This window comes from Cololabis saira, chromosome 22, assembly GCF_033807715.1.
Source record: "Cololabis saira isolate AMF1-May2022 chromosome 22, fColSai1.1, whole genome shotgun sequence".
Lineage (NCBI taxonomy): Eukaryota > Metazoa > Chordata > Actinopteri > Beloniformes > Belonidae > Cololabis > Cololabis saira.
The window spans coordinates 12,533,559-12,545,949 of record NC_084608.1 but is presented as its reverse complement, the minus strand read 5'-3'; the positions used below and the strand labels follow the sequence as shown (position 1 = coordinate 12,545,949).

Below are 12,391 nucleotides of genomic sequence, written 5' to 3'. Positions count from 1 at the left end.
GGTTACTTTCCTCCTTCTCTGTGTTGGCAGGCTGAGGGGAGACCACTTTATATATGTTAAAGCAAGAGAAAACGTGTTTTTCATAATAGGTCCCCTTTAAGTTTTTTGTAAGACACTTCCTTTATGTCTTTTTCCTTCTAATCATAACGTGCACATGAAACCATGCTTTTTCCATATTCCGCAAAAGCCTTTGAAAGCTGAGGGTTATAATTATATAAAAAGATGTACCACAGCTCCTCCTTCCTCATCAAGATTTGTAATTATTCAAGCACCCAGTACTGTTATATTGAATTCTTTTGCAATTTTGTTATATAAACACCTCCAAGAAAGAGGCCAAAAAGCTTTTCTTTAATCTTTTTTGTTTTTAAATCCAATATAGCACTGCATTTCTTCATATGTCTGATAAAATGATTCGATGGCATCTTATTTTTTCAAAGCATTTTTAGTTTTATTTTTCTTTTAGATGCAATATTTTACGGTGTAAGAGACCTTTGACCATTCATGTAATCATGCTTATTATTTCATCCTCCTTGCCATTTCAGTATGAATTCACTTGTGTGGGCCGTTAATTCATGAAACTGGTTGTAAAGTGACACAAACCTTCGTTGAAGATGAGGCAGTGCTCTGCCTCGATGCCCGGCCCCTGGATGGTGATATCCTGAGGTATTGGAGCATCCTCTCTGCCTATGCGTGTGACTCCTGGAACATTGAGAAGGAAACTTGGATAATCAGTGGAATAAAAATATGGATGCAACAGAATTATAATGGGCCTCAAAATGCACATTGTTCAGATTTCTAAGTCTGCGGTCCTTTTTGACAACTTCTTTGCAAGCTAGATTGACATGATGTCATGAACGTTATTAGACACTATTCTGAATCTCCCCATATCATCTCAGCTGGATTAAGATCTAGGCTTTAACTGAGCAAATCTGTAACTCTCCACTTGTTTCTGTTGATCCATTGATGCATGTATTGAAAAGTGATTGGTTTACCTGCTGCAACCAAAAGTCAGTTACATGCCTATGCTTTAAAGCTTGGACATTGTACTTTTGCACGAATGCTGTCTTTGGTTTACAGTAACGTGTCCCTTGCTGATACTGTAGCCAACCGATTAAATTATTTAACCATGTGCACAAGTCAGATTGGAGCGGAGACTCTTTCTGATGCTAGATACTTTGCTACCACCTGTACCAAAGTGTTCGTGTATTTTGCTTAAGCTGTTGTAGGACTTTTGGAGAGGTCTTCAAACGTTGTGCAGTCTGGTCTTTGGCTGAATTTGACTGAACAGTCTTCCCTGCTCAGGTTTTTATTGCTTTGTGGCTATAAATTATTTTCCACACAGAAGAATGGTGTGGCTTAAAATTCTTTTGAAATATTTTTTCATCCCTTCTCAGACTCACTTGCAGGTCCGATCGTCTTTCCAAAAGCTTGTGCCTTTTTTGAACTTAACTATGGGGATACTTCAGTTCATTCATGGCAACAAGTTTTGGCAGTGATACAAATGTTGTTTTTCGTGTACTTTGTACTAGTATCATTATTCTTTGATCATGTTTCACATGTTTCTGCAAATACACCAGATTTACTTAAAGGGTTAATATTTACACTGTTGGCCATTTTTCACCTGAAATCTCTTCAATGTCATCAAACTAATATGGTAAACAGTTCTTTCAGAAGATTTATTTTTCCACAGTAAAATGAACTGACGCCTTACTTGTGACTATTTTGATGCAAGACAGTAATGAATGCATGTGTTTCTCTGGAAGTAACTATCTCTTACACAAAAAAAGAATGCTTTCTTGACATCCTTCCTTTTACATTTGTCTTATAATTAGCCAGAATCATCTGACTTGACAATGACCCCTCAGCTGATCACTGGACTGATGACATGAAGTTACTGGGTTATGCCAAGACCAAAGTACAGCAAATTTGACTTAGTGATGAAGTAGACGTGTGTGCTAATGAAGTTCTTAGCAGTATCTGTTCACTTTACATTATAAAAAGTGAAAATGTGTGTCTTATTTTTTTTTCTTCAAGAGAGTTGCTTTTTTAAATTAAATTAGATAATACAAATATACAATTCATTTTAATGAGATTTCTTCACTTTAATATCTTTATGGTATATTCCCTTATACTGTATTTCAGTGTTTTTTAAAAGAAAGACCAAATAAAGATCAAATATATCAAGATTAAGCAAAGGTAACCTTTTTACGGCATGTCCTTTTTCACAAAACTCTAGATTTTATGAGGGATTATTCATTTTTCTGAGTATAGAACAAAGTCACGTTTTAAAATCATTTTCACGGATGAACAATAATAAAAAATAAAATAATAATATGTGCATGTACTGTATGCATTCTTTCTTAAGTCAGCATAAATAAATCATAAGACTGCTTTGCTAAAACAGAAATACAATGATAACTCTGTGCTCCATGTGAGGCGTGTTACTTTTAAAACCTGTTAATCATGTGTCAGGCAGTTGGGATTAGTATTTGCTGCCAAGTAGCTAATAAATAATAATTACTTTTACAGCCATGTGTCCTACTGTATCATGTTTTAGACCTTCTTATCTTCGCTTGGTCTGCTTCACTATCATGTATTTGGCAGCTAAGCAGAATAGTAGTAAAGCCCTTGGTATCTGCTGAGCTGCAGGGTACGTGTGCTGTACAACAATGACAGATGGATAGAGTGCAAGACAACCTGATGGCTAATGAAAGAAAAATTATAGATTGCTGTGAATATTTTAATTCGCAGTCATTCTACATGTACAGGACACTGCGCCCGGAGGCTGTGCATGTTTGAACACAAACAGTAAATTATGTCAGCCAATAACTGCACGATGTAGTCCGTCAGTCTCATCAAGCTGTGCAGTAAACAAGAAGTGGGATCATTTCAATCCTCAAGGGCAATAAAAGGAAGTAACCACATTGTAACTCATGCAAATATCCATTTTCAGTCCGGTAATAAGAGTTATGTTGGTTCTTTATCTTCACTTTAATGCCACCCAACATAGCAGATTACTTTCGGCTGCCTCATTCATACAGTACTCCCCTTGTGTTTTTCTATTGTGTGTGTGTGTGCGTGTTTGGGCATGTGTGTGTGTGTGTGTGTTACCCTCTTTCAGTGGCAGCAGGGTGATAGCCACACTGAGCCTGCCACTGCCCAGGCTAACCAGATGGGGTTCAGCAGTTTGGACCTTGAGCCCTTTTCCCGTGTCGATCAGGTCCAAGGGCGGAGACTGCAAGCATCAATCATATTGGAAATGTTGAACTTAACCACAATTCATTCACTTAGTCTTAAATCAGCGGTCATAGTATTTGTTATAGTCACTCATATTGGTTTTGAAGTACAATTGATTACTAAACTCCATGACATACGTGAGCTGGAGGAGGTGTGTTCGCTCTCTTACCTTAGGTTCAGCTGGAGATATCTGATCCGACTCTGGCTGAAACATCATCTCAGATTCCTAGAGTACACATAAAAAAAAAAAAAAAAGCTTAAACATGAACAACTTCCACAGTTCTTGCACAAATACACAAAGACTCCATGTAGACGTCTGCATATAGGCAAGCTTACACAAACTTGACATTTCCATTGGCAAGAGAGTTCGTATGAAAGTGTTCCAAGGAGGAAACACCACTTGAGCGTAATAATACACTCTTCCACACATGCCGTCTTTATTGCAGTGAGAACACGAAGAACAAGTGATGCATGAAAATAGACTTGCCACAGATTGTTTGTTACCAGCACACTTCGGGATGCCTTGAATATCTTTGTGTGTAAGAGGACTGACAGAGCAAACATATGACGTGCAGGGGATAAGTGTGTTTGTGTAAACCATCACTTGGGTATGTGTGGGACAGTGAGGAGATAAAGTTACATCCATCTGTAAAAAGGAGAGCTGGAGCCTTTCCAAGCCCACACTGGAAGTTAGGAGGGGTAAAACCCAGATAGGTCGCACATCCATCACAGGCTTAACTTGGAAACAGCTCAGAGTCACACCCACAGCTCCCTAAGAACTAACAGTTTACCTAACATTCCTATCTCTGGACTGTGGGAGGAAAAAATGGAGGGAGTCCATGTAGTCACGGCCCCCACGTGGAAAGGCCTGTGAGATGACAGTGATTGACACTGGCCTGTACATCTTACAAAATGTGAAAATGTGTATTTCTGTGAGGTATTGTTTTCCATAGCACCCCTTTTTGACAGCCATTGTTGTATGAGACATTATACCCTTTCAACAAAGGTTGACATACATTCCTGGGGTCTTCGTGAAATGTCTGTGAGCTTTTGTGAAAACACTGCAGAGATAAAGCATAAAACAAACCATTTTTAACAGCTCTGTTCATAGCAGCTAGTTTTAGGCTCCACTCCCACCCCGTTTGTGTTGGGAACATCTTTTGAAATTGATTTCGCTAACCACTTCTGGGGTGCAGCGAATGTATGTTTTTAGAGCAGTATGCTCTAATCTGCACTTGGTAGTGATTTCAAATACCTCAAAGCAAATACTCAAGCACAGAAAATGTAAAATAATATAATAAACATCCAAAGGACAATTATTAAATACTAAATCATAGGTAAGGCAACTACATTTATAGTACCAGTGCTTAAAAATAACAACTAATATATAAAAAAAAACGTGCATTTTTCTATTTTTTATGAAAAATACGGTTTATCCATGCTGGAGTTTGATTTTTGTTTTTAAATTGAAGCTTTTACATGCTACATTCCTAGATTTAATTAAATTGGGGATTTAAAGGATGATAACGGATCATTTTGACTCATGCGATAGGCTTGAAATTATATTTACAACCTAAATAAGATGATTGTTGTTTATTTTGATTGCCCACTAATATTTTAGTGCCAAATTCAACCCCAAAAATCATTGACTAATATCTGAATTCTGTCCATAAAAAATTTGTTTGTTTGATGGACCAGAAGTTACCTGGCCTTACACAATCCTTGAGGTGCTGCACCGGATGTTGTGGCAACACAAGAAAGTGGGTGTTTCTGACGCTTTGGTGTGTCCCCATAATTTGTCCCTTGCTGGTGCTGTCATCGTCCTAACAAACAATTGAATTTCCTCCCACATGTGATGCAAGGTGCCGGGTGATTTGAGATACTGTAAATATGATTTCATTGTACTGGGCTTCTTTATAATTTAATTGATGCTTGCACTTATATCCAAAATGCTGAATTTTACTAAACTTTTCCTCAACTTCTGATGATTTTTTAAAAACTCAACACAACGTAGCCACGCGTGCACAGCGCCGCTTGACGTCACCCCATACAAGGTTAATGCAACGCCCACATGTGAGCGAGGAGTTAACAGGATGGAGCTGTTTCTAAGAATAATCGTCCATCCCAAAATAGTACACTTCCCACTTACTATATCCCATTAGCTTTCACAAAGTAAGTCAAATGTCAAGTAACAACCTGAGAGACTATTAATTATTTTGGGCAAATTCAACTCTGCAAGAAGACGTATACCGGATTTAGGTATATATCCTAAAAACATCCACCTCAGAGCACGTCTATACAAGCTTGGCTTCCTTTCAACTATCATCTTCTCACTTTAATTAACAGTTAAGTCCAAAATAAAGATAAAACTAAGCCAAAATATTTGATGATGGGTGGGAAGTTGCAGGAGGAAATGAGACAACTAGGATTAGTCTGACATAAAAGTCAAGGACTGATGAACCGCACAGAAAAATAAAAGCGCAGCAAGATGAAAAGAGACAAAAACAAAACCTTTTTGTCAACACATCCAGATCCCGTGCCAAGGGCAGCCCCTACTGTACCCTGCAATTCAACCGAGCAAAATCAGTCTTGCTGCTATTTATGTATCCACACACAATCAAAGACGTGAGAATACAATACGCACACACACCCAGATGGATGAGTGAAATGTTTCGCACCAAAGCCGAGTTGATTACAGCATACTGGAAGCCACCGCAACCACACTGCATTTTGCACCTCCAGCCTTTTCCTTCCTCTATTCCTCTTCTCTACTTATTATTCCATTTTGCCCTTCCTGTAATAAACCTCTCACAATCTAAATCGGTCACCTAAAAGACTAACAACTATATTAAGTTTTCTTCTTTCTACCTAAGTTTTTTTTAAACATAATTTTCTCTTACCCCTTTTTCTCTTGTCTTTTCTGCACTTCTCCTTTCTATACCTCTCCCTTTTTTAATCTCACCCTTCCTTCTTTCCTCCAATCTCTAGAAAAGGGAAACACAAATCAAACTCAGCCCTGCACAGCTTCCTCTAATTGAGCAGCAGTTTCCCCTCCGAGGATGCTTCCTTTGCTGCTTTTGACACCCTTATAGCCTTTAACAGACCCACCACCATACACACAGGCACATACTTGCACCTCAGCCACCTTTATAGCCCCCATCCACACTTGAACATGCACAAATACTGTAGTCACTAATCAGCCTTTTATCCTGTTGCCAGAAGATGTGGGATCCACATTCCTCTGCCTTTTCTTCACGGTGCATCTGTTTTGTGTAGCCAAAGCAAAGGTGCTGTGTACAACAGCAACATCATCAGGGCAAACCTTCATCTTACATCAACTTTTGAAGTTTAAGGAAGACTCTTTAGAGTGAAATGATCAGCCTTTCCCTCCTCTTTTTGACTTAACCTGTATCACTCCTGCAAATCTTATGCTTTTTTGAGTCCCCCCTCTTTCCCTTTTATTTCACAGTTCTTTTTTCCTGTGTTTGAGTTCTTCCTACAACCCCCACTCACCACCTTTTCTTCAGGTGAGCGCCCTCCTAGGCAGGTCACGGCAAGTCTGTGGCCTTGCTTGGTCTGGTTAAAGCAGCGCCCTAAGGTGTGTCAAATCCCTTCCTAATATCCAGACTTCAACTTTTAATCTTGGTGTTCTCGCAGTCTAGATGAAGAGATCATACGTGACCCAGAAAGATAAGCTGAGGTATCAGACTGAATGGTATTTGTCTTGCAAATGCATTATAAACGTGATGGATAGTAACTTTGGTTGAAAAGTAACTTAAATCTTATGGTTTCATTTCACCATTGTATTCATTTTCAAGAGTGGTATTAATAATCCAACTCTAAGTTGTCTGAGCTCATGTTCTGGGTCTCTGGAAAGCGCCTAGAGACAACATTTGTTGTATTATATGCTATACAAATAAAATTTAATTGAATTGAATTGAGCAATGACTGCTGAACTGCTTTTAACAGGTGAAAAATCCAGATATCTCCTTTATTTTTACATGTTTTTTCTTCTATTTTTCTCCTTTTTTTCCCTTGGAAAAAACAAAGGTAAAGCGGGTTCTATTCTATATAGTTATATTCTTTGTGAATCATGCAAACAACATGTGGGACGACTTATGGCACAGTCACCTTTAAAGAAATGTGTGCAAATGCACACACAAAAAATACAATCATGCACAATAAAAAGTGCTAGAAGTGCATTCTGAGTAAAGCTCATTGTGCACCATAGTCTCCAAATTCATGTTAAATGCACATTACTGACAACATTTGGTATCTCAGCTGCAATTTTCAACAACAAATGTCACTGGAAACGGTTTGAATCACAAAGCTCCCCCTTTAATCACTTGGAAATGATTGGATACTTGGACTATACCACATTATAACCTCAGCTACGGAGGCTCACACCATGTGGTCATGGTAGTTACTGGATGTAACATGCTGCTACTGCCAGTTGGAAAGTATGGATTCACCTTATTTTAGCAGGTGTATCCATTGTGACAAACCTGTTAAAATACAGTACTTTTGGTGTAAAAACCATACAAGACAAGACGATACACATGTTTTCAAATGTATTTTGTTCTTTTTATATAAAAGTTGAGTCCTAAGGAAATTATACCAAATACCAACTGATCTAACTTTGAACCAAACCAGACTTTTACATATTTTTTTTGCTTTATGAAACAACTGGATAATTGCACAATGCTCTTAAAATCACCAGGATCCAACTAAAACCCAAAGTGTCTCCACACACAACTTGTCTTTGATGCCATCTGTAGAACAGCTGAGTCTGTAAGAAATGCTCTGTTTTTCCTGCATCTGGAGACGGTACTGAAGACAGAGAGAGAGAGGAAATGTAAAGTCATGGGAAAAAAAGAAAGCAAAAGAGACAGAGTGCTCACAAAAGTGAAGGGACAGGACAGCATTCTGAGACTGTTTTCTACAGCTTACCAGCCTTGGTTCACCAAACTATATCTCTGAATAACGCCAGTTGATAATGGTTCATATCAGTAGTTTACCATCATCTCTAAAACAAATGGTAAACTACAAAAATTCTGCTTTATTTTTGTAGGTTTGCTGTTGAAATGGCTTTTTGAAGATGAATTTGTGTAAAATCTGCACATCTTCTTGTACTTGTAAACTGGGTTTAGCTATTGAGATATCGTTTTACATTACATGCATCCTAATTTCAGTGAAAATGCTTCTCCCTTGCTGTCTTACCACTGTCTTTATCTTTCTTTCTCCATCTCTCACCAACATCCCCTCCCCTTACATTCCAGCGTTCCCCTCTCCTCCTCCTCCCACCTGACAAAGCCAGCATTGTGTTGCAGATGCTGTTTAACATGGACTCCCTCTCTCTGTGTCCCTCTTATGGAGCAATTCTTAGTGTTAAGTAGGGTTATCTCCCTCCCCTCTCTTCAAAACTCCCTGTATGAGTGCAATCCTGGATTGAACAAAATGCTTTTAAAATAATATGATCTTTGGGTGTACACACTGAAAACCTTCATGTTTTCCACTAGTTCACACAATAAACTTGTAAGTGTCCGAGCGTACGTTTGTCCTTGCCTTTGCATGCCCCCGATCTGTGTGCCTGTTTTGGTAAAGACACTGAAAGCTGATTACTGCGACTTGACCTTGATCCCCACCTAAAAGCAACAAACATCCACTAAACTCAGACTGTGTCTCACCCCTATTAATATTTTTTCATTGAGCAAGGTGCAGGACCCCTACAGGAAAGAGAGTCCATTGTTATTCCAGCTGACTCAAAAGTAGAGGAAATCTTACTTGAATTTCTATTGAAGGCATGTGTGCCTGTGGAAAAGCCCGGATTACTTCAACCCGCCGCATGCAGGGGATCAACCGATGTTTGGTTTCCAAGAGGCCGGAAATGACCGAGAGACGAGGAAGGACAGCAATTTGGTAAAGGGACACACTGTAATATAAGCCACGTTAGGAATGAAATGTAACCCGTGAGGTGAGCTGAACTGTGGCGGCCGCACAGAGAGGAAAACAAGAGATATGAACTTTAAAACAAACTGACTGCGTGGGAGACCGAGAGACAGATATGGGAAATCAATAGAACAATGTTAAGGATTAAAGAGGATAGAAATTTGATTTATTACAGACTGGAGAAGTTTCTACTTAATCCACAGGCCTCCAAACTAATGAAGTTCCAGCTTTTATCAATCAACATTATAAAAATATCCAAATGCTACTTACATTTCTACTTTTTTTTTTTACTTTTCCAACTGAGATATAACAGTTAAACACAAGTGAGGGTGAGTTTATGTTTGCAGCTTGGTATTTTTAGCCAACACGAAGCTGCAAATGGCACATTTACTTTGGCTCCCAAGTAGAAAGTCTTGATTTGTTTGGCGTTCACATTGCCGTCCAACATTGGACAGATGCTTTGGTTTGTTTGCAGGCAGACCGAGACGGATGCACCTCTCCAAGAGGTCTCAGTCTGCCTGTTGGGTTCACACCAAGGCTCGAGTTGGCGGTGCTCAAACTCCTACAAATGGCCGGCACCAGCAGAGCAAACACAGCAGAGTTCGCTTTAATTGAACGGAGCATGTCCAGTGTGATCGCAGCTGAAATCGTGAGCAACATTTTCTTTGTCTCTCATTGCGGAAGAGCAGAGAGCATTATATCATCCTGGTCTCCACAACACAGTCAGAGCCCAGCTCATATAAAGATTTTACCTTTGGCTTAGATTTCTCACACTGCTGCTATGAATATACACATTACTCAACAATCCATAGTTGTAGAAGAAGCTTATAACTTGTATCCGTGCGAGTGACAGCAGAAACTTCACATAAGCTCATGTAACATTAGGTATTAGTTCCACAATGGGGAATCAAAGGTATCTAAATCATGTGGTCGGCCAATTTAGATGCACATGAACTTACTTAGTTCCCCTTAGCACTTTTACACAATAAACACCATTCATACTTAAGGATTTCATGCTTTTTGAGAGGTGGAAAAATGTCTTTCTTAAATGTATTTTCAGACTTCCAAGTCAGGGCAAGTAAACAGTGATCGTTACTCAGTGACTCGTGAGTCATGTCATTGTGAGCTTGTTCTGTGAAGTGAAAGGCAAATAAAATACACCCAGTGTTTCTCAGAGGAGGGGGGTCTTTTTCAGATATTAACTTACAATACAATATCACACTGGTCTCCCATAGAGTACCAGCCAAAACAGTGATGTGTAAGTTTTTTTCTACTAATACTGCATGAAACTAAAACAAATAAAAGGTGATGACATTTACAAGCTGTGTGATGTTCCAGCTTTCCAAACTGATTTTGTATGAGTTTCAGGAGGTCACTTCTACACATTATTGTGTTAAATTGTTTATCACAGAGGGTAGGATTTCCAGCCTCAATCAGAAGTGGAGAAACAGACCAATATCTCTCTGTTTCAGTAGAAATAGATCTGCGATAAAAGGTCATCGCTCAGTTAAAGAGGTCCTTGAGTTTTAGATTAAACAGCATGAAGACAATTAAATCATTTCTGCTTCCATTTGGATCATTTTATGGCGTAAATATATGGGATTTTTGTTTGTTTGTTGTTGGGTTTTTTTTCTTCTTCATATACATTGATGTGCTTACCATGATTGAAGTGGGACCGGCCAGCTCTGTCATCCTGCTGGTCCAGACCGACAGATCCCTGGACCAAACCAAAGCCTTATCTCTCCCTGGTGCGCCGCTCACAGTCCGGACGGCGGATACATTCCCGGCGCAGCAGGAGCAGCCTGTTGATGTCGAAGTAAAATTTATAATCCCGTGGCACGCTGACACACACACGCCCGAGCAAAAACATACACAAACGCAGGGCCGGGAGACGGGAGGGGAGAGAGCCGGCGGCTGCGACCGAATTGCGACTTGTGGAGGAATGCAGCAACAGCTGGAAGAAGAGAGAGCTAGACAGGGAGAGAGGGAGGGAGTCTCTCCCTCTCTCCCTAGCTCTCCCACTCACACACACACACACACACACACACACACACACACACACACACACACACACACACACGCATGCACGCACGCACGCACGCACACACACACACACACACACACACACACAGGCCTGTGTTGAAAAAATCGATTTCCCAATTCTAAATCGATTCTCATATTAATTCCTAAAAATCGGGGTTTTTTGGGGGTTTTTTTTTTTCCTTTTATTTATTTATGTATTTCTTTTTTTCATCCTTACATTACAACTTTTGGTTATTTTTTTGTTTATCCCCAAAAAATGAATGTTTTGTTGGACACGAGAATAACTGGTGCCATGTTTTTGCCTTTAAATATGTTTAAAGGTATGAAAACATTAAAGTTTTAGGTTATAATTGCATAAATTGTCTATATTTCATTATGTCTTGGGGTTACATTTGCAAAACATGCTAAAAACCAAATGCTCAAAAATTACACACACACACACACACACACACACACACACACACACACACACACACACACACACACACACACACACACACGCGCACACACACACACACACACACACACACACACACACACACACACACATACACACACACACACACACACACACACGGTGTAATACGCAGGTGTTAACAGACCTGCACTTGACCTCACATCTTATGCTTCTTAAGACAAAAGCCTTTTAGACTTGAAAAGAGAGCAGAGGAGTTAGAGGGAGAGAATGCAGAATTACTGGGCAAGATGAAGATAAGAAAACCAGATAAGACTCTTTGGCTAATGACTTTTACAAAAGAGACTCATTGGTCTCCCTTTACAGGACACAATCCAGTCCCCATGCAACAGGAAATGATAAGTAAGTTATAGAAGTCTGATAAAGATTCAGACGAAAACCATATTCTGCTGCAGGCAAAAGGAATGCAACAATGTTCATGAAACGTAAACATCTTACCCCTGCAACATTAAAGTTGGATATATTACTGTTAAAATTAATTAAAACCAAAGCTGATATGATTTTTTATTGCTGTGGACTGATTATTTTTTAGCCTTAATTCTGGAACTTTTATCATTATTTCATTTTAATTAACTATATTGTATGTCAGTGTGCATTGGTCTCCCAGTTTTTATTATGCTTATTTTTCAGTCAAAATGTTAAGCACTTTCATGTACCTGGATGAAAGATGCTATACAAATAAAATGT

The 12,391-nt window shown here is 39.2% G+C and overlaps 1 protein-coding gene across 5 annotated transcripts in view; it reads right to left on the bottom strand.

Moving 5' to 3' along the window:
- Positions 1–11,115, bottom strand: part of phldb2b (pleckstrin homology-like domain, family B, member 2b) — a 45,249-nt gene extending 34,134 nt beyond the window's left edge. For all 5 annotated transcript variants that reach the window (XM_061713955.1, XM_061713958.1, XM_061713959.1 and 2 more), the window contains exons 1-4: positions 10,846–11,115; positions 3,407–3,463; positions 3,112–3,235; positions 601–699 (exon numbers count right to left, since the gene is read on the bottom strand). In XM_061713955.1, coding sequence (XP_061569939.1) covers positions 601–699; positions 3,112–3,235; positions 3,407–3,463; positions 10,846–10,878 — 313 coding nt within the window. In that variant the 5' untranslated portion in view covers positions 10,879–11,115. The remainder of the gene's footprint in view (positions 1–600; positions 700–3,111; positions 3,236–3,406; positions 3,464–10,845) is intronic.
- Positions 11,116–12,391: the final 1,276 nt, after the last annotated feature.